Here is a 19,713-nt window from a genome sequence, read left to right on the forward strand (position 1 = left end):
TGTGAGTGACATGTGGCAACCTCTTCCTCCTTTGAGTCCGTGATCTGCTTTGCCAGGGCCCATTTAAAGCTCTGAACTCTCACAGGCTCCCAGAGATCATAAACTCTGTGAAATGCAAAAGTATCACAAGAAATTCAAATATATCACAAGATATCGCACCCAAAGAACAGACTAGAGAAAGAGTTCACCAAGGTTAAGTGAGGCCCTACAACTACATTTCCCAGAGATCTTTGGGTTGGGTTTTTTTTTTTGTTTTTTTTTTTTTTTAAATGAGCGTAGTGGGCAGAGCAACGTGAACAACCAATGAAGGGACTTCCTTTGCAGACCCGGGAAGTAGACCTCGCTCAGCTTGCTACCGGATCCCCCTGGTTGCAGTCCTGGTAGCCGGTAAGTGGGGAGTTACCTAATAGACTTGGGAATCAGGATTTCTTCCTCTCCCAAGAGGAAGACCGGGAGAGAACAGCACAACCCAGCCCTGAATTTCCAGTCCCAAGGTTGTTTGGAAAGTTTGAGTGGCACATACTTCGAACACAAGTTATTAATACTTTACAATACACAGGTGATTCTGACAAACGCTTTAAGTAGGTGACAGCCAGCCACATTCTATTAGACTTGAAGAGCCGTTTAGTTCCTTTAATACTGTTTCCTTGTCAGTCGCAAATGCGTAATGGTATTTACTTTAAAAGTTTGTGAGAGTTTAGGAGGTGTGTTAACAGCTTAAGTAACCCTCAATTGGATTCCTTCTGGAATGCTTTTAACAATGCTGTCCATGATTTCCAGAGGAATTCTTGGAGGAACTTTTGTCATGCTTGAAGAAGGATAAGTGTGTAGGGTCTTAAGGAATACCAGAAAATCGACTATTTCCTGTGACTTCAACTGAGTCATTACCTTGGAATCCATAGGATTGCACAGCAGTGTGGTGCCAGCTTATGCCAAGAGTCCTCAGAGCTAACGCCCCATGACCCATGGACCCTGTTGTCATGAACTCTTATCTATTCTGTACTGTGGGTATAATGTCAACTACACTGTTTGGCTCTTTTCTGATAACAATTCTGTCCTTTCTCCAGCTCCTGTTTGGCTGCCTCAGACTCAAGGCAATTGACTCCACTCTGACTTTAAAAAAAAGAAAATAGAAAAAAGAAACAAACAAACAAACACCAGACAACTGCCAACTCTGCTTTTATTTTTTTTAAGCTACCTGCCAAAGACTAACTGTTTAATATTACCATTTTCACCTGTGGCCCCTGTTTCTCTTTCCCCTTACTAACCCTATTAGATTGCTTGCCTGGTAGGATCCCCTGCCCTTGCCTGGCTGCTAGAGGCCTTTACTCAAAGCCATGGATGCCAAATAGGTTTTCTGTAACGGAGGAAGGGCAGCTTGTTAGTGTTCTTTGCATATGGCCAAGCCAACCACTCTAGTGTCTTCCACCCAACTAATCAAAAAGATTGCTTAGGGTTGTCAACAAAGTTGGAGTGTGTGGACTTCCAGAACAGAAATGAAAGAGAAAAGAAAAGGAATTAAGGGAGAAAACACTACACATACAAAATGACAAGCAGTTCATTAGCTCCCATTATAACCTCGTTGAGTATTGGCAGTAATCCATGCAATAAATGTCGAGGCCCCTCAATGCTGAATCCAGCTGCTAGTCTGACAGTATGTCAGTAAAACATTGTAGCTATTCTCCTTCTGGATTGATCTTCTCTATTTGTTTCTATGTCGGCTTCTTGTTCACAATTCCATTTGGCAAAGAATAAGGAGTTCTCTTACTAAAACAATCGAAAATCGGTGTTTTTCGTGAATGATCCAGAGGTTCTAGAGACATAGAGTTAAAACCAGAAAAGTTCTGCATGGCAACCTGTTCTTTGGGGGCCATATCCAAAAAGGACAATTTGTGATTGGTATCCCATGTCATTTAGGGACAGTTGACAGCAGCTGGTATAACTATCACATATTGGTCATTTGACTAAATATTCCTGTGATCTGCAGAAAGCAGCAAGACTTTTATAGGGTACTGAAGATGCCCCAGGAGCCTCCCTTCCCATTTTGTATGTCTTAATCTGGTTATTTCAGTTCTATGGAATGAATTTGAAGCTGGCCATACTCAAATTCTCCCAAATGCTGGGGCAAAGTTACATGTCTGAGTGAACTGAGGAAGATCTGGTGTGTGTGTGTGTGTGTGTGTGTGTGTGTGCAGCCCTGCCTATATAGATTATAAATCAAAAGTTTTCCAACAAAGAAGCAAGGAAGCTATGCTTTCAAGGCCTTGTACCAACAAGTCCTTGGACCAGAGCTGTGCTGGGAGGACACTTATTTGACAATTATTTGTACAGCCTTTACCAAAAGAAGCAAGGGAGCCTCAGAAGCCATTACAAAGTCCTCCAAATAGCCTATGGAGTACAAGGCTTTATATATAATCATAAAGGCCATGCCACAGACATGGTGGGAATGAGAAAAAAGAATCTATAAGTCTAAGTGAATTACTGACAGGATTCTCACAAGCTCACTTTGGTCTTGAATCTTCTCCAAGCTCCTGTGCCAACTTGTGCGTGGGTGCACAGCATCCCATGTTCTCCAATCTTCAGTGCGTGTGGTAGAGAGAAGTATGTGTCAAGGTTTCATGTGAGTCATTGTGTATTTTACGCTGTACTTAGCTTTTATTATCATCAATATTGTGTCTTTCTGTCTTTTAGTAAGTGCCTTTACCCACTGAGCCATCCCATCAGCCCCAGAGTGTATTTTCTGCAGTGTATCTTTGTCGTTTTTGGTAAAGTGTGCAACCCAACTCTTCCAGAGCTTTGTCTGTCCTTATTTTACTGCATATATTTCTGCCTCATATGGCAATAAAGATTGGCCAATCTTTATTGAGATTATATGAGACATATATATGGATATGTAGGTATATATCTACATTAGGGATTTATTTCTTCTTATGGTTTGGATACAGAATGAATAGCTCAAATGTTGAAGGTTGATCCCTAGCTGCTGGTGCTTTTGGGCAGTCATTTAATTGTGAGTGTACTCACCTCATGAATGGATTGAGTCACAGCTAAGTGAGTTCTTAGGAAGCAGGGCCTGGTGGGAGCAAGTGCATCACTGGGGGTGTGCCATTCAAGAATACATCTTGTCACTGACTTCTTTCTCTTTTCACCATGACCTGAGGTTTTTGCCTCACCACGACTGCCACCATAATACTTGTATCTCAGCACAGACCCACAGTAATGGAGCCAGCTCACCATAGACTGATGCCTGTGAAACTATAATCCAAAATAGAGCAGTCATCCCTCAGGTATTTTGCTTAACATGTGTGTTGCTTTGTAATCATGACAACAGAAAACAGCTAACCACCACTACAGAGCCTGAGTTGGACTTTGGACTGCTTAACTCCAGTGTTTGCAGTTCACACCATAAACAATAGATGAAAGCCAGAAACTTTGGCTGTCAGAAGATACCTAACCAATCGGTGAGGGCTGGCTATCTTGGCTGATCAAAGACAGTCATTCTTCTTGTCAGGGAGAGTATGACACAAGTTTTCACTAGCCCCGGTCCCCCGGGGAACACTGACCTGATAGAGATCTATGCTGACCAGCATATGAATGTTGTCAGCTCACGTTAGGTATTGGAAAAGCAGATATTTCTCAGTTGACTTTTTAATGGTCCTTCAGGTCTTCCCAGTTCTGATCAATTCTCAGTCTAGTTTTATGATCTACTTATATCTATCTATCTATCTGTAAGACAAATTGGCTTGTGTAGGAGCCATGATGTGTACCATTTTCTACTCTTTCCCTGTATGGAAAGGATGCATAGTGTATTATAGCATCTCAGCATGCTACCCTCTTGATTTCTTGGCTTTTCATTTGGCACTGTACTGGCTGGTAAAGGGGAAGCACCTCACCAGGATAGCACTCATGATTGTTTCACATTGTCATCACATGCCTGTTGACCTGCTAATTCAGTGACATGCTAGCAAAAGAACAATCAGGGACAGTATGCCCTTTCGGGACATAGTAGACAATGTTCCATTATTTTTCCTTTGCTTGTTTCTGTGGAACCATCTGTTGCCAGGCTGATATCACCTTCCTTATGAAGAATTACTTAATTCTCTCCCAGATGCTTGAGTAACTCTTCTTAATTTTAAATTTCAATAATTTAAATAGATATATTCATATGTCATGTACATAGAATTTGGTTTTTCTTGGGATGTTATGTCTCTTGTTTTTCTGATAGGATTTCTGCAAAATTTTTATACACACACACTTCTTACACCTTAAATTCTTTTTCTATTCCAATTTTGTACTTTTCATATTCGAAACTTTGGTTGCTTTGTATTCCTGCCAGCATTTTCCTGACTGTGACATGGCTTTATCTTTCATTAGCTTTGACTATGACATCAAGCTGTCCTTCTATGTACCTAGTATGTTATTGTGCGTTGTGTTATATCTATAGAGAACTGCTCAGCACAATTAATGTAGTGTCTTGCATAATTTCTGTAATTAGTTTCAAAGTTTGAAATGTTTCATTGCATAAAGCACATTGTTCAGTCGTCTTAATCTGACACCTCTTTGAGACCATTTATACCACTCTGTGCAATGTCCCAATAAAGGACTTCTAGTAATTTTTTTCATTAGTTCTCTTTGGTATGCTTGTCATAGCTCATCTCCTAGTGACAGTCCCCAGGTACATTTTCATTCTTTGATTCACTTTATAAACATGTATGCATAACATTGACTCTATTGTTAATTTCTTCCGTGAATCCAGTTTGTCTGATAAAATGACCAACTAGAACTGTACTTTATCATTTCAGAAGAAGTGAGAGAATCAAATATGACAGGAGATTCTTTAGTGGCATGTCTTTCACATGGAAGTTGTCACTCTCCTTCTCTGGTGGCATCCACATTGAGACTGCCACTTTCTTTTCCTGCCTTTATTCCCTGTTGTAGTTGTTACCTCAAGGAAGGCCACTGCACACATCACTTTCCATGTGTAGTCTATATTTAGGTAGTAACCAGGGATGTGGAACATGATTCATCACTCCTTGCTGTTCCTATGGCAACTAATGATCTGGGTTGTTGCTTCTGGGCTCTGTACTTATGAGAACATCCAGGTACTTCTGGCTGTTCCAACATAGAAACTATTATGGTGCTCCTACCCCTCACCATTATCCTTTCTGTAGGCTTCCCTGTGTAGGTCAGATATTCACTATTCAGTGTAGTCTGCTCTCTGTATTTATGATGTCCTGTGATTCCTCATAATGTATGGTACAGATAACTACCCCATTGCTTTCAAGAAAAGTAGTGTTATAATCAGCATTTTACATTTACTTGGAGTTTATATTCTATGACAGGTATGGGGCAGTCAGGAAATTTTGTGGGAGCTGGTTTTCTCCTTCCACATTCTAAGTTATAGGGATCAAATTCAGGTTATCAAGCTTGGAGGCAAGTGCCCTACTGTCTCTAAGCTATCCTCCCAAACCATGTTAACCTTTCATTTTTCAACAGTCCCTCCTAGAGTTTGTACCAGGAAGAAGAAACATTCTAAGACTTTTGAATGGAAGACAACAACCTACTTTGAACATAGATATGTATTAAATGCTTACTAAGAAGTCTCAAAGGATCTAAGTATGTTCTCCAGCCTTATTTAAGTCTTGTCTGTATTGATGACCAGACTGAAGGAAGGCTCCATTCTTGCATCATGTCTCTGTGAGCCTGCTGGATGTGAAGCTAATAGTATTTTCCTTCATCTCCTTCCATACCAGCTACTCCCCAAGTACCCACAGGATCTTCCCTTGAGCCCCATCATCATCAATATGCAATTGAAATATATTTAGTCACAGAATACCCAGGTATGTTTTTCTTACAGCATATAGCTAGTATTGAGCCCCTAGCCAAAAACCGACTTAATTGTAATGAATCTACAGTTACTAAATCTAAATTCCAACTCAAAACTTAATCTTCAGACGAAAACCAAATCTTGACTGTTGCTTATGCCAGTATTTCTGTTATTTCACTGTCATGCCTGGAATTTGTCTCCAGGTGTCTCTTCCAGTCTCATCGTCTTTGTCATTTCACCCTTCTTCCCCAGTCCTGGGCAAGCAGCAGTTAGGTGGTCAGCGATCCATAAAGCACAGCTCATTCTGTTCTCTTCTACATAGACTCAAATACCAAGGAGCCAAACAGGGGCTGGGACCGTCTCACTCAATTCCCTTTGCTCTCTCTAAGTCTTAGGTGCTTAATGCTTATGTAAAGTTACCAGGAAAACTGTGTACTATATTACACACTTCTCCTGATTCTGTAGACAACTGTTCAGAAGCCTGTTTTAATGGGTTTCTAATTGGAATCTTTTTTGCTATTTGTTCTTGTTTGCCTTTTTACTTTGTACCTGTACTGAGTTTACACAAGGAGGAGGGCAGAGCATACTACGTCTGAGCAATTTATTATCTGCCTCACCATTTGACCTGTATTTCAAACAAATGAGGAAACATTCATCTCAAGTCTCTTAGATTATTTAACACTTGTTTAAGTGTTATGAACAGTGATTGTAGTCAGTTTCTATAATAGTAGCAAAATAAATATAGATAGTTGTCAGCATTGTCTATTTTTATATCTTGAAAACAAGTTTTAACCAGAGTCACCCCACTCCAGTAAATTCACAAGCAAATGTGATAATGTTTATGTTTGATTGTTTTCCTTGCCTTAGGAAACCATGGACATTGAAGCGTACTTTGAAAGAATTGGTTATCAAAACTCCAGGAACAACCTGGACTTGGAAGCAGTAACCGAAATCCTTCAGCACCAGATACGGGCTATTCCCTTTGAGAACTTGAACATCCATTGTGGGGAACCCATGGAGCTGAGTTTAGAAGCTGTCTTTGATCAGATTGTGAGGAAGAAGCGGGGTGGGTGGTGTCTCCAGGTTAATCATCTACTGTACTGGGCTCTATCCAAAATGGGCTTTGAAACCACAATGTTGGGAGGATATGTCTTTAACGTTCCAGCCAATAAGTACAGCAGTGGCATGATTCATGTTCTAGTACAGGTGACCATCAGTGGAAAGGGCTACATTGTTGATGCTGGGTTTGGACGTTCCTACCAGATGTGGGAACCTCTGGAATTGACATCTGGGAAGGATCAGCCCCAGGTGCCTGCCATCTTCCGTTTGACAGAGGAGAATGGAACCTGGTACTTGGACCAGATCAGAAGAGAGCAGTATGTTCCAAACGAAGAATTTGTTAACTCAGACCTTCTTGAGAAGAACAAATATCGGAAAATCTATTCCTTTACTCTTGAGCCCCGAACTATTGAGGATTTTGAGTCCATGAATACCTACCTTCAGACATCACCTGCGTCTGTGTTTACAAGCAAATCATTTTGTTCCTTACAGACCCCAGAAGGGGTTCATTGTTTGGTTGGCTCTACTCTCACTTATACGAGGTTTAGTTTTAAGGACAATGTAGATCTTGTAGAGTTTAAGAGTCTGACTGACAAAGAAATAGAAGATGTACTGAAAACTATATTTGGGGTTTCTTTAGAGAGAAAGCTTGTGCCTAAACACGGTGATCGATTTTTTACCATTTAGAATATGCAAAGTTTTGGTGTCCTTCCATGTACTTGGAATTTTTATGATAAAATATTCAAACTGGTGACGTGTACAAACTGGTGATCATGTTGATTTGTGCTAGGAAATACCCAGCACTGGTTTACAGCTAAATTTATATAGAATTTGTGCTGATTGCTAAGCAAAAGGAATCGTGTGAAAATCATTCCCATTAAATGCAACCAGCACGTATCCCATATCAAATTTTTATGAGGTATTACCTGTACAATTTAGGATTTGAATTCAGCAAAGAAGAATGAGAAGTAATGTTGATTCCCAATAACTATATAGTCTTCAATATATGACTTACACCAATGGATATGTGATTAGGGCCCAAGAGAACCAGTCACACAGCTGATTATTTCTTTCTGGGCTTTTTTTTCAAGCTATGAATTGCTTTAATGGTGGTGTCTATAAAAGTGATGTCAGGACACAGGACAGCAGATGCACAGTGGACATGGCTATCAGACAGGCTGTGAATGAATAAAGAGTTCACACTGCTCCCATGCTTGCCTCGGTGAACTCCATCTCATCCATGCCCTCACCCGTGTACCAGTGTAGGAAGGCCTTGTGTGAGAACATGGCTGTGAACTGCTCTGAGATGCGTTTCAACAGCTCCTGAATAGTGGCGCTGTTGCCGATGAAGGTGGAGGACATTGTTAGGCCCTGAGGTGGAATGGCCCAGACAGCTGTTTTCACAATGTTGGGGATCCACTCAACAAAATAGCTGCTGTTCTTGTTTTGGACGTTAAGCCTCTGTTTATCTACCTCCTTCATAGACATGCGGCCCCTGAACACAGCAGCCACAGTCAAGTAGCAGCCATGGCGGGGATCACAGGCAGCCATCAAGTTCTTGGTATCAAACATCTGCTGGGTGAGCTCAGGAACTATCAGGGCACTGCTGGCTTCCCACGCTTGTCAAGGGGGCAAAGCCAGGCATGAAGAAGTGCAGGCGAGCGAAGGGCACCGTATTTACAGCCAGTTTCCGCAGGTCAGCATTTAGCTGGCCAGGGAATCGCAGACAAGTGGTGACCCCACTCACGGTGGAGGACACTAGATGGTTCAGATCACTGTGTTTTCAACCAGCTGGTGCACTGAAAGGGTGGCACTGCAGCGCTGCCCAGCCTGCAGGTGCAAGATCTCCCTCATGGTGGCAGCGACAGCTGAGTGGCAGTAGAGGGGAACCCCTAGAGAGGCGCAGGCGCACAGAGTGCCACTGTGTTGTTTTGTTATATCAACTTCTTTTTATACTGTTTTTTCTTACTGTGGGAACAAACACCAATTTAGAAACTTGAGCTTCTTGATTTAAAAAAAAATGTATGTCTAAAATAATTAAATGATGAAATACATATCTACAACTTATTTTCAAAGAGGTAGGTTAAAACATGATGATATCGTGTGAATGAAAGGAGCTGTTAGGATGTAATGGGGTTCCTGTCTTCTGCAAGGGAGTCTTATGTTTATTTTACTTCTCTGTCATGCTGATTGACGTCACTGCTGACTTTGCTAGATTTATAACGACATAGAAGACTCATTTCTAGGCATTCCTGTGAATAGTTTTTGAGACGTTCAACTGAAGTGGAAAGACCCAACTGATGAAGGAATGTGGGTGGCACCATGCCCCCACATTTAGGTCCTGGACTGAATAAAAGGGGAAAAAAGGGAAAAGCTGAACTGTCTTTCTTCATTTCTTCTGTATGACACAGTGTGACCAGGTGCTTGGTGGTCTCACCTCTACAGCTATCACTGAGCCCTTAAACTATGAGCTAAAGTATATATGGGCAGTACTCAGTTTATCTGTGACAAATCAACCACAGATTTGGGGGGGGTGTATACGCGTATTCGTGCATGCATGTGTGCGTATGTGACATAGAGAAAGGGAGGGAGGGAAGGAGGGAGAGAGATCAAAACCTACAGTAACAAATAAATAGATAGATGCCTGGGTAATGTCATTAAGTCAATAATTGTGACATGAAGGGAGGTTTTATTGGAAGTTTTTCCATCTTGCGTCACTGCACTCCACAAATGTCCCTTCTGTGTTACATCATGTCCCTCTAGCTTGAAATCCTGTCCCACTGTTACCTACTGACTCTATCCTTAATAAGAGACTGATTTCAGATCCTGAGACCTATGACTGACACTTCAGACTTAGAGAGCTGACTCTTCCCTACCTCACGTCTCCTACTGTGCTTCCCAGTGTCAGGGATATAATGTAAAATCCATACTTCTGAGAGGAGTTTTCACTCTTCAACTGTGATTATCAAGAAAACGTGACATGAGAAGCAGCATTAGAATGGAGGGAAGTTCTTTAAACTAGCGGGTCTCCACCTGGATATTTTATGTAGTGATGTTGACACGGAGGAAGGCGTGCCCTTGGCAGAGGTTGAGAAGAGCCCTGACATGAGGAAAAAGGAGTAATAAAGTCATGTTTCCGTTAGCGATGCTTTCCCGCCTCCCTGCTTTGGCTTTGTTTACTAACACTGCTTTCTTTGCCACTGTCAAGTCTTTCTGGTACTTCAGAACAGAAAAGGATTTCACACTTTCATCAAGACTACACCCCTGACACAGTGCACTGAGCCAACCAGACCATGGCCCATTGAGAACAATGAGGTTTTAGAACACTCAGCAAAGTTATCTGTGCACTGTATGTTTTAATCCCAGTCCAATAACTTTTACTTAAAACTTTCTCCTATGTGGGAAAAACCAAACTATGTTGATAGATATAAAATTTAGACATCACGACTTGAGTGCTGACTGCCCAGTGTTTGTTAGTTTCTATCAAATGAAATTTAAATGAATAAAGAAAGGAGACTCCCATCAAAATGTATAGCCAGAGATTTTATGCTAGCCCTCCATTCTCTGGTTACCCAAACCTGTCTGTTCTTGGAACACTGTGGAGATTAGGGTATGCCAGCTTCCTTTAGGGCTTCTAGGTGTCTCTAATAGGTAGAAGCTTGGTCCTGTGGATATGTCTGGAACAGTTGCCAATAATGAATGTGTACATCAGTCCTTCTGTCTTTAAGATGGAGCCAGGTGAGCTTGTCTTCCACTCAACATTATGCAGATAGAAGAACTGTGACAAATCCCAGTGTCCCTTTAGCCCTAGTAATTGATGGTTCATCTTTTAATTCTGGAGTGGAAACCACAGGAAGTAGTCTCACTGCATATTTACATCTGTGTTTTCTGTGGTCTAGGGCCACTGTGGATGAGAAGTGCTGTTACAGCCAAACCAATTCTAAGAGTAGTATTTATAGTAACGTCTATATCGAAATGGAAGAAATCATGAAATAAATAATCTAGCACTACACTCTCAAGATACTAGAAAAGCAGGAGCGATCTAACTTGAAAGTTAATAGAAGGGAAATGTAAAGGTCAGAGCGAGCAAACAGACTGCACCATAACATCCATAGCAAAGATCACCAAGAGAGTTGGATTTTGGAGAAGTTAGATGAACTGGAAAACTGTTAACTAGATTACATGGAAATTAAAAAGTACTGATACAAAATGAAAGGAGAGAGAACTAATAACAACTACAAAGGTTTCTAAGCGATTCCTATGAACAGTTAATGAACTTAAAGATTAGGAATTAAGGAAAAAAATAAGTTTGTAGAAACATAACATAGCAGGACTGAACTGGAAAGAAATAGGATATTTGAATAGACCAATAACGAGAAAGGGCATTGAATCACTCATTAAAACTCTCTAATTGAAGAAAAAACCCAGAACCATATGGCTTGATAGCTGAATCATTTGAAGAAAAAAGTCAGTAGCAGTACTTCGCAAATTCTTTCTGCAAACTGAAGGAAGGAGGCATATTTCTAACCTTATGTCACCTGACCAAAGCCAGTGATATCCCCAGAAAGGAAAATTGCAGTCCAGTTTTGCTAATGACAATAGCTTAGAAACCTTCAAGCACATAGTTTTCTTTTTTTCTTTTCTTTCTTTCTTTCTTTTTTTTTTTCGAGACAGGGTTTCTCTGTGTAGTCCTGGCTGTCCTGGAACCCACTCTGTAGACCAGGCTGGCCTCGAACTCAGAAATCCACCTGCCTCTGCCTCCCAAGTGCTGGGATTACAGGCGTGCGCCACCACTGCCCGGCAAGCACATTGTTTTCAACTGCACATCAAAGGCTCACTAATATTATATGTAGGATTTATCTTCTAGGTGCAAGGATGGCTCGACATACACAAATCAGTTAATGTAATTTATCGTGTTAACAATATAATAGCTATATAACTACTTCAAGAGATGCAGAAACAGTTACTGTCAAAATTCAACTTATTTTCCTGATGTAAAACTCTCAATGACTTTGACAAAGAAAGAATGTTCCTCAAAATAAAAGTCACATGTGACAAAGTCTCAGCTGACATCATAACCTAAGATGAAAAATTTACAGCCTTCCCTGTAAGGTCAACAATGAGACAAGCATGCTCAGTCCCAGTATTCTGTTCAATCTAGTGTGGGACAGTCTAATCCCATAGGAGACGAGAGACATTCAGTGAGACTGCAAGAAGGGAAATTCTTTGTTCTGGCCAACTGTGATAACATATGAAATGCTACCGTCTCCACCAAAGATACTTTTTTCTCCTCCCTCTCTCTGTGTCTCTCTGCATCAATCTGTCTGTCACCTCTCTATTTCTCCATCCATCCATCCCTTATATCCATCTCACATTGATTTTGTTGTTGTTGTTTTGTTTTGTTTGTGAGAAAGGATCCCACTGTAGCCATGGCTGGCCTGGAACTCTGTAGACCAGGCTGGCCTCGAACTCAGAAATCTGCCTGCCTCTGCCTCCCAAGTGCTGGGATTAAAAGGTGTGCGCCACCACTGCCCAACAAGAATCTGTTCTTAATAAAAGGGGAGAATAGAAATTCCAAAGGACCACCTAAGTTTTATAGTTGGGTATATAAAATATTTATTAAGTGAGCCCTATTTAGAAATAATTGTCCTTACTCTAATCATTTTTTACATGTTATGTGACAGTACTATGGCAAATGGGGAAACGAGGCATTCAAATGTATATAAATTTGAATACATTAGGCAATTTGTAAGAAGAAAAAAGATAGATTTAAAAATTAATAGCACCTCTATATGCTAGTGATGGCTCTCTGGAAACAAAAGGTAGAAAGTGATCTCTTTCACAATAGCACAAAAAAATGGTTGATGAGATTACATACATGGTAGAATTCTCACGCAGCCAACACAATATCTTGGGTTCAGTTCCCAGAAACACACACACACACACACACACACCAAACAGAAAATATAAGCAATAATGTGTGTGTGTATATGAATTTATGAAAGGAAATGAAAGATCTGTAGACTAAAAATGATAAATGTCTTATAAGAAAACGATTCATGCTTCATAGAAATTGAAAAGTAATCTAAAACTTACATGAACCCCAACATGCGTTTAGTCTACTCTTTGTTCCTGAAATAGAATGCTTGTTAACTGATAATTTATAAACCATTTAGAGTTATTTGTCAGAGTTTTATAGGCTATAACCAAAGAGTTCAGGGTAGGCTTTAGTAAGAGGGCCTTCCTGCTGCATGGTATTTGGCAGTGAACATACCATAGGCAAGAAGCAGGAGGGTGGCAGGTAGTGTCTCTCTCCTTATAAAGCCAATACTCCCATCATAACTTTCATATTCATGACTCCAACTAATCCTAATTAGCCTTGTCCCCATTAGCTCTATCCCTAAGCACATCAGCATATGAATTTGGGCATTAATTTCTGAACAAATTTTAGAAGACTTATTCAAACCACAGCCAAAATCAACTTTAGCAAGAGGACAAACTCTATCAGTATCACTACTGGATTTCAAAATTCTCTTCAAAGTTGTGGTGATAAAAATAACATGCTATTGGCATTAAAACATGGAACATGAACTAAAAGACCAGAATAGAATAGACAGGCCAGAAATAAACCCACTAACTTATGGTCAAGTTATTCACAAAAGTACCAGGAAAGTTATAATGAGAAAAGCAAAGCCTATTCAATGACTAGTATTGAAACTGTTGACTATCTATATTCAGGAGAATGATGAAAGTTATCTTATCCCTTACCCAGGAATAACCCCAATATGGACAAATGACTTGAACTATAAAAGTATCAAATAAAAGCATAGCAAAAAATACCCCTATGACATTGTAGTGTAGACCCCGAGATCACAGACAATATAAGACAAAATAGACAAGTGGGATTGTATAAAACCAAAAGGCTTCTGCACAGTGGAGAAGGAATCAGCAAAGTAACAAGACAGCACACACATAACAGCAAATAACATATTTGCAAATCACACACCATGCAATGGACCAATATCCAAAATATATAAAGAAAGCAAACCATTCAATAACAAGAGCACCAATAACCATATTAAACATAGGCTAACGACCTGGGCAGACTCAAAAGAAGATATCAGAGAAATACAGTGAAACCAATATAAAAGGCAGCTAGCTACTTAACAGGTTGATCATTATCCAAAAGATGTTTTAATAAGTTCACAGACATATGGAAATAAAACAGCTGTAGACTCCATTTGGCACACTTCAGAAAATAGTATGAAGGTAACTCAAAAAACTGAAACTTGAATTATTCGAGCATTCAATAATGTCATTTCTGCATACGGAGCCAATGGAATTAAACTTGGTATGCTATAGAGCTGTTTTCTCTCCTATGTTTGTTATACTGTTTATTACGGTAACGTGAAATCTAAGAGAGTTAAGACAGTCACAGTGAAAAAAAAAAAAAGACAGTCACAGTGGCACACATTTGTATTCCCAGCACTCTAGATGTTGAGGCAGGAAGGTCACACATTGGGGCCCAGACTGGGCTACATGGGAAACTGGAGGTAAGCCTGAGCAATGTAGCCAGATTCTGTCTTCACAAATTGAGAATAAGTAAATAGATAAAGTAGCCAAGTGACATGGCACTGGAGAAATATCTAAGGGTTGTATATCCAGCATCTAAAGACTCAAACCCACCCCTAGTGACACACTTCCTCCAACAAGATACACCTCTTAACAGTGTCTTATGACCTTATGGGTCTATTTTCATTCAAACTACCATATCCACCTTTTGGTGTATATTTCTAAATAGCCAGAAGCTATTTTAAACCTTTTCATCACAAAGAAATAACAAATATTTGAGATGAAGATGTGTTTGTTAGTTTGATTTAATAATTCCACAATGTCTGTGTAATTCAGTAGTACCATTTGCCTCATAAATGTGCACAATTATTGTTATTTTACAATAAAATAAAACCTTAACAAGCAAATGAGTGATAAAAACAGACAAATGTGTCTGAATACAGTTATTTTCAATTTTTAAATATTGCCCTGAAATTTGGTAGCTTGGTAACCATTTTCCCCCTCCCATGTATTTTTTGATACTCAAATTTCAAAGAACGTACAGGATATTACTGTTTGCCCTAGCGCCCTCTTGTAGGCAGAGGACTTCTATGGTAGGAGTGAGCTGATGACTTTGTGCTAGAATTTTTAATTATGTGTATATGTAATAATTGCACATGTACTTAGATGGTCATGCAGACCAGGGGAGGCTGTCAGATTCCCTTGACCTGAAATTATAACCAGTTGTGAGCTGTACAATGTGGGTGCTGGGAACTAAACCTGGGCCACCACAAAGAGCAGGACATACTCTTAAGCACTGAACAATCTCTCTAACACCTATAATTTACGGGGATTTGGGGGGTGGATTGTTTGTTTGTTTGTTTGTTTGTTTTTCTTTATAGCCTTGACTGTCCAGGAAGTTACTCTGTAGACCAGGTTAGCCTCAAACACACAGAGATCCACCTGCTTCTGCTTCCCTAGTGCTAGGACTAAAGGTGTATACCACTACTGCCTGGCAATAATATGTATTTTAAATTGTGATGGAACTCACATTCACGAAAATAATTTTCTTACTCATTTTATAGAAGGACTTAATGTTTTCACATTTAGATAATTCCCAGTGTTATGTATTTACCACCTCAATCAAATTCACTACATTTGAAGCATCTAAGATTTCCCCCATCCTTTGTCCATTAAAGCAGTTATGACCTGGCTTTAAAGTCACAAGGCATAGTCCCTGCTACATTCTTACTGGCTTTATGGCCATATACTCTTCTGGATATAAGAGGAGAGCTAGTCATTATTCTGGATGTGCAAGTAGCTTCTAGATTCTACATTTTTAAAATCAGCTTTGGTAGTATCTTGTATAATCATCTACTCAGAAATAATTTTTACATTCCTTTTATATGCAAGATATTCTTTGTTCATTTCAAACTCTAAAATATCCCTTCTCTTGCATTATAGCTGAAGACTCATGTTAGAAGGTCAGTGTCTTGTCAGCAAGTCTAGGAATAAAAGAAACTTTTCTAATGTGGTAATGTGAGCCCAAACCTTAAGTGTCATTATTCTTGATCTCAGATCCTGTGACCTACTGGCACAAATAATAATAATAATAATAATAATAATAATAATAATAATAATACCAATATAAGTTAACTACCACATATACTTCTATTCATACAAGAACTAACCCAGAAGCATCTGTTAGCCACAGACCCATAATAGTTCTGAAGTCAAGCTGGGCATATGTGGTAATTCCTTAATTAAAATGGAATCTTAGTTTATGGGAGTTGTTCCCATGCCTGTCACTCCAACTCTCTGGGCTTCAGGATTCACCTCGTATACTCTGTCACATTTTTTCTGAGTGGGAAAGTTAATGCAAGAACTATTTTCTGGTTAGGAGGGCCCAATTCAATGGGAGCAAATACAACGAATGTCTTGTTGAATGATACCCCTAGGGTGAGGGAATGCCACCTCCACATGAAGGAGGCACCATGATATTCTCAACAGCAAGCCACAAAACTGGGTTTCATTGCAAAGAGGATGGGTAAGAGTTTATGCAAGTAAGAAGGCAGAGTGATAGAGTGAGGCTTTGCTTTGCAGAAATTCCCAGATTAGGGCCTGGAATCCAAGCACCTTCTGCTGGAGTGAAAAGCAGGGACTGGAATTTGAAATGCCAGCCAAGAAAATCGGCATAATGGGGAGCATGAGGGTACATATAGCAACACACAGAGGCTTGAGCGCAGGTAATTTGGGAAGCGATACCAGTTGTTACAGGAAGTATTAGAAAAAGCAGCGCGGTCCTGGCCTCCACCGTGTTCTCGCTCTATGTTTCCACTCTAACTGCGAGACTGGCTGGCCGCTGGCACCAGCCGGGGAACCACGAGATGTTAGCGTGGCTGCTAACTCCGCCAGTCAGCTCTGTGGGGTCCATGGCTCTAAGCGTGGCTCAAGGGCCAACTCCCATGCAGCAGATATAACAATTCCCTGAACCTGGTAGAAATAAGACTCTTAATGCTTAAAGATTAACCAAATGGATTTATATACCAACAAATACTCAATCCACAAGATGCTCACACAATTAGAATTGCTAACCCAAATTATCTAACCTTGATATGAATAACTGCTAGAGACTTGAGGGTAACATCTCCTGCCATCTTGCCTTCTTCTCCTCTCCTTCCTCCTCCCAACTCCTCGCTCAGCCTACTTCTTCTACTGCCCAATTACAGAGCTCCACTGCAAATACAATGGACAGGAAAAATCCTGCAACAACCAGTAAACTAGGTAGGCTAGGGACACGGAAGAAGAAAACCAATTAGATCATATTGTAAATCTGTTGTTACTGACAACAGGGGCTAACTGCTACTATCATTTACAGGAAGCATTAATAAGTGACTTCCAGCTTGTCTGTCCACAGGAGAAGAGGGACCCATCAGTTCCTGCTTACCACTGATGGAGAGTTCCACTAGGGAGTTCCTCTGGGATGTTATTGCCCTGGCCCTGCTAGACCACCAATGTATATTCCTGTGTGTATTTACTAAAAGTCCTGTGACAGAAAACAAAAAACGCAATATATTGCAAGCAAGATACTATAGTGTGAAGCACTCCAAAGCCCAAACTGCTGACCTAGTAGCCAGTAAATCAGGAATGTTGTGAGGACTGGACAGAAAGATGAGGAAAGGGAGTGCTAGGAGGAGGCAAAGGCCACCCAGGTCACCCTGGGGTACAGTAGCAGCTAAGCTTAGAACATCTATTCAGGCCTAGACGACCAGAGAGTTGGACCTATTGGCTGTGTGTGTGTGTGTGTGTGTGTGTGTGTGTGTGGTTTTCTTGTGTGTTTTGGTTTTGGTTTATCTCTTAAAAATACTGGGTGTGAATGGAAACGAGGAATGGGCATACAAAAACCCATATAAAACATGGGCAAGAGCCTTCTTACAGCTGGAAAGCAAGCCTGGACATTTTCTTTTGTCATTAAGACTTCAAGAAGTGAGACTCTGTTTTTTCTCACGGGACCCCCATTACACCCAGTGACTTTGCCTGTCCATCATGCTTAGCGGCTGTGTGCCTGGCTCTAATACTTACAGTCGAGTCATTAGTACTGTACTGTCAACATAGCTACCTTCTAAATTATGCAGGGTTTTTTTTTCATATTTTGACCCTATCCTGAAAATGCTTTACAATAAATTAACACAATCTAGAGCTTCACTGAAGGGGTGAATCCTTGACTGTGGCATTGAATCTGTGGTTTTGATCTCTTGCCCCTTCCTCAGGGTCTTACTCCTTAGCTTGTCTTACTGTAAAACTAATTAGTGGGACACTAACCCAAACCTCTGTGTTACACAGAAGACTCTAAATAACAATCTTAATCACAGAAATTAGTGGAGATGACCAAATGCCTACATAAGCTTTAAAACAAGGGGTTTAGGGAGGGAAGAATTACAATGCCTGCTGAGCGCATGCGTCTTCTAGGAGTTTCATGAATATCTGTAGCTCACACATGATTGAAGAATTCTAAGCAGATCTCTGGGAGAACTGCAGCATTGAAAGACTTTCTCCTCTCAAGGAAGGCATCAACTAGGTTCACATCAAGCTGGGACTCTGCCTCGTTCACGCTTTAGCTCATAGACATTAAGCAAATATTTGTTAAGTAAATGGATGGATGCATCCGGTCCTGACTGGCAGTGCTTGACAAATAGCACTATTCAAAATGTGCTTGTTGAATGATGCATGAGAGAGAAATAAATGCGTGATTTGCGGAGGAAGGGAACCTGCACTTAATGGGACCAGTGCTTCTCTCTTCCCCATCCTCACTTGTCTTTAACACCTTAGTGTTCTATGCAGCTCATCAGTCAGTCAGCTTGTCCAAAGCCTCCTCCGCCTACTCCAGCAAGATGGGGAGGGCCGTTCCTCAAAGGAGTGGTTAACAAGATCAAAGCTCTCCACTCTCAATAATAGGAAAACTGTTGTTCGAATAGAGGAAGGATGTTTGTTGTTGTTGTTGGGGTCTTTGTTGCTTGTCTTCTGTTTGTTTTTGCTGGGGACTGAACTTAGGGCCTCATGCATACTAGGCAAGCACTCTGTAACTGAGTCACATCTCCAAGCCCTTCCTTATTGTTTCGCTTTCTACCCATGGGGGTTTGAAAAAAAAAAAAAAGAAGCAAAACGGAAAACCAAGAAATCCTCATTAAAAAAGGAACAGGCTGCATCTCAGCAGCAGCGATCCTGCGTGATGTTAATGCTAATAAAATGACAGGAAAGGTGGCCAGTGTGGCTGCCTTGGTTTATGCCGCAAGGCAGGGAGGGAGCAAGTGGTTTTTGTTGTTGTTGTTGTTTTTAAATAAAACCCAGTACTTAATAAATGCAGTTCTGCTGATTAATTGTTTGATCCACAAATGCATGGATGAAATTCACATTCTGAGCACATAAAGTTTCCTTTGCAGTTCAGTGTATGAGCCAGCTCTCAGCTCCTAGACTGTGTCATCCTTGTCAGATATGAATTCCAATTGCTACTTAGAAAGCTTACTGTCCAACAGTTTCTGAGAGGAAAAGTATATTGTGCGCAGCAGACAGGTACCAGAAAAAATGACCTCTGCCTTGCCAATGTCACCGGATTCCAATGCTCTAGTCTCATTTAGAAGTGAAATCAACCTCAGCAGTCCTTTTATGCAGGGACTTAGAATGCATTGACAAATAACACACACACACACACACACACACACACACACGTGTATAGGCACACAAACGTACACACAGACACACGCACACAGACACACACA

General features: G+C 40.5%; 1 protein-coding gene and 1 pseudogene across 1 annotated transcript; one reads left to right on the top strand and one right to left on the bottom strand.

The window, feature by feature from the left end:
• Nucleotides 1-315: 315 nt before the first annotated feature.
• LOC114640142 (arylamine N-acetyltransferase 2) lies at nucleotides 316-9,259 on the top strand. Its single transcript, XM_028789055.1, has 2 exons — nucleotides 316-387; nucleotides 6,695-9,259. The coding sequence occupies exon 2, from the start codon at nucleotides 6,701-6,703 to the stop codon at nucleotides 7,571-7,573; it is 873 nt and encodes a 290-aa protein (XP_028644888.1). The 5' UTR covers nucleotides 316-387; nucleotides 6,695-6,700; the 3' UTR covers nucleotides 7,574-9,259.
• The window catches only part of LOC114640135, a 21,351-nt pseudogene continuing 9,721 nt past the window's right edge, over nucleotides 8,084-19,713 (bottom strand).

Source organism: Grammomys surdaster, unplaced genomic scaffold (assembly GCF_004785775.1).
Source record: "Grammomys surdaster isolate TR1022 unplaced genomic scaffold, NIH_TR_1.0 125780, whole genome shotgun sequence".
Classification (NCBI taxonomy): Eukaryota; Metazoa; Chordata; class Mammalia; order Rodentia; family Muridae; genus Grammomys; species Grammomys surdaster.

Bases quoted from the DNA above. Each gene is read 5' to 3' on its own strand.
- LOC114640142 (XM_028789055.1), top strand. From the start codon at position 6,701: ATGGACATTGAAGCGTACTTTGAAAGAATTGGTTATCAAAACTCCAGG.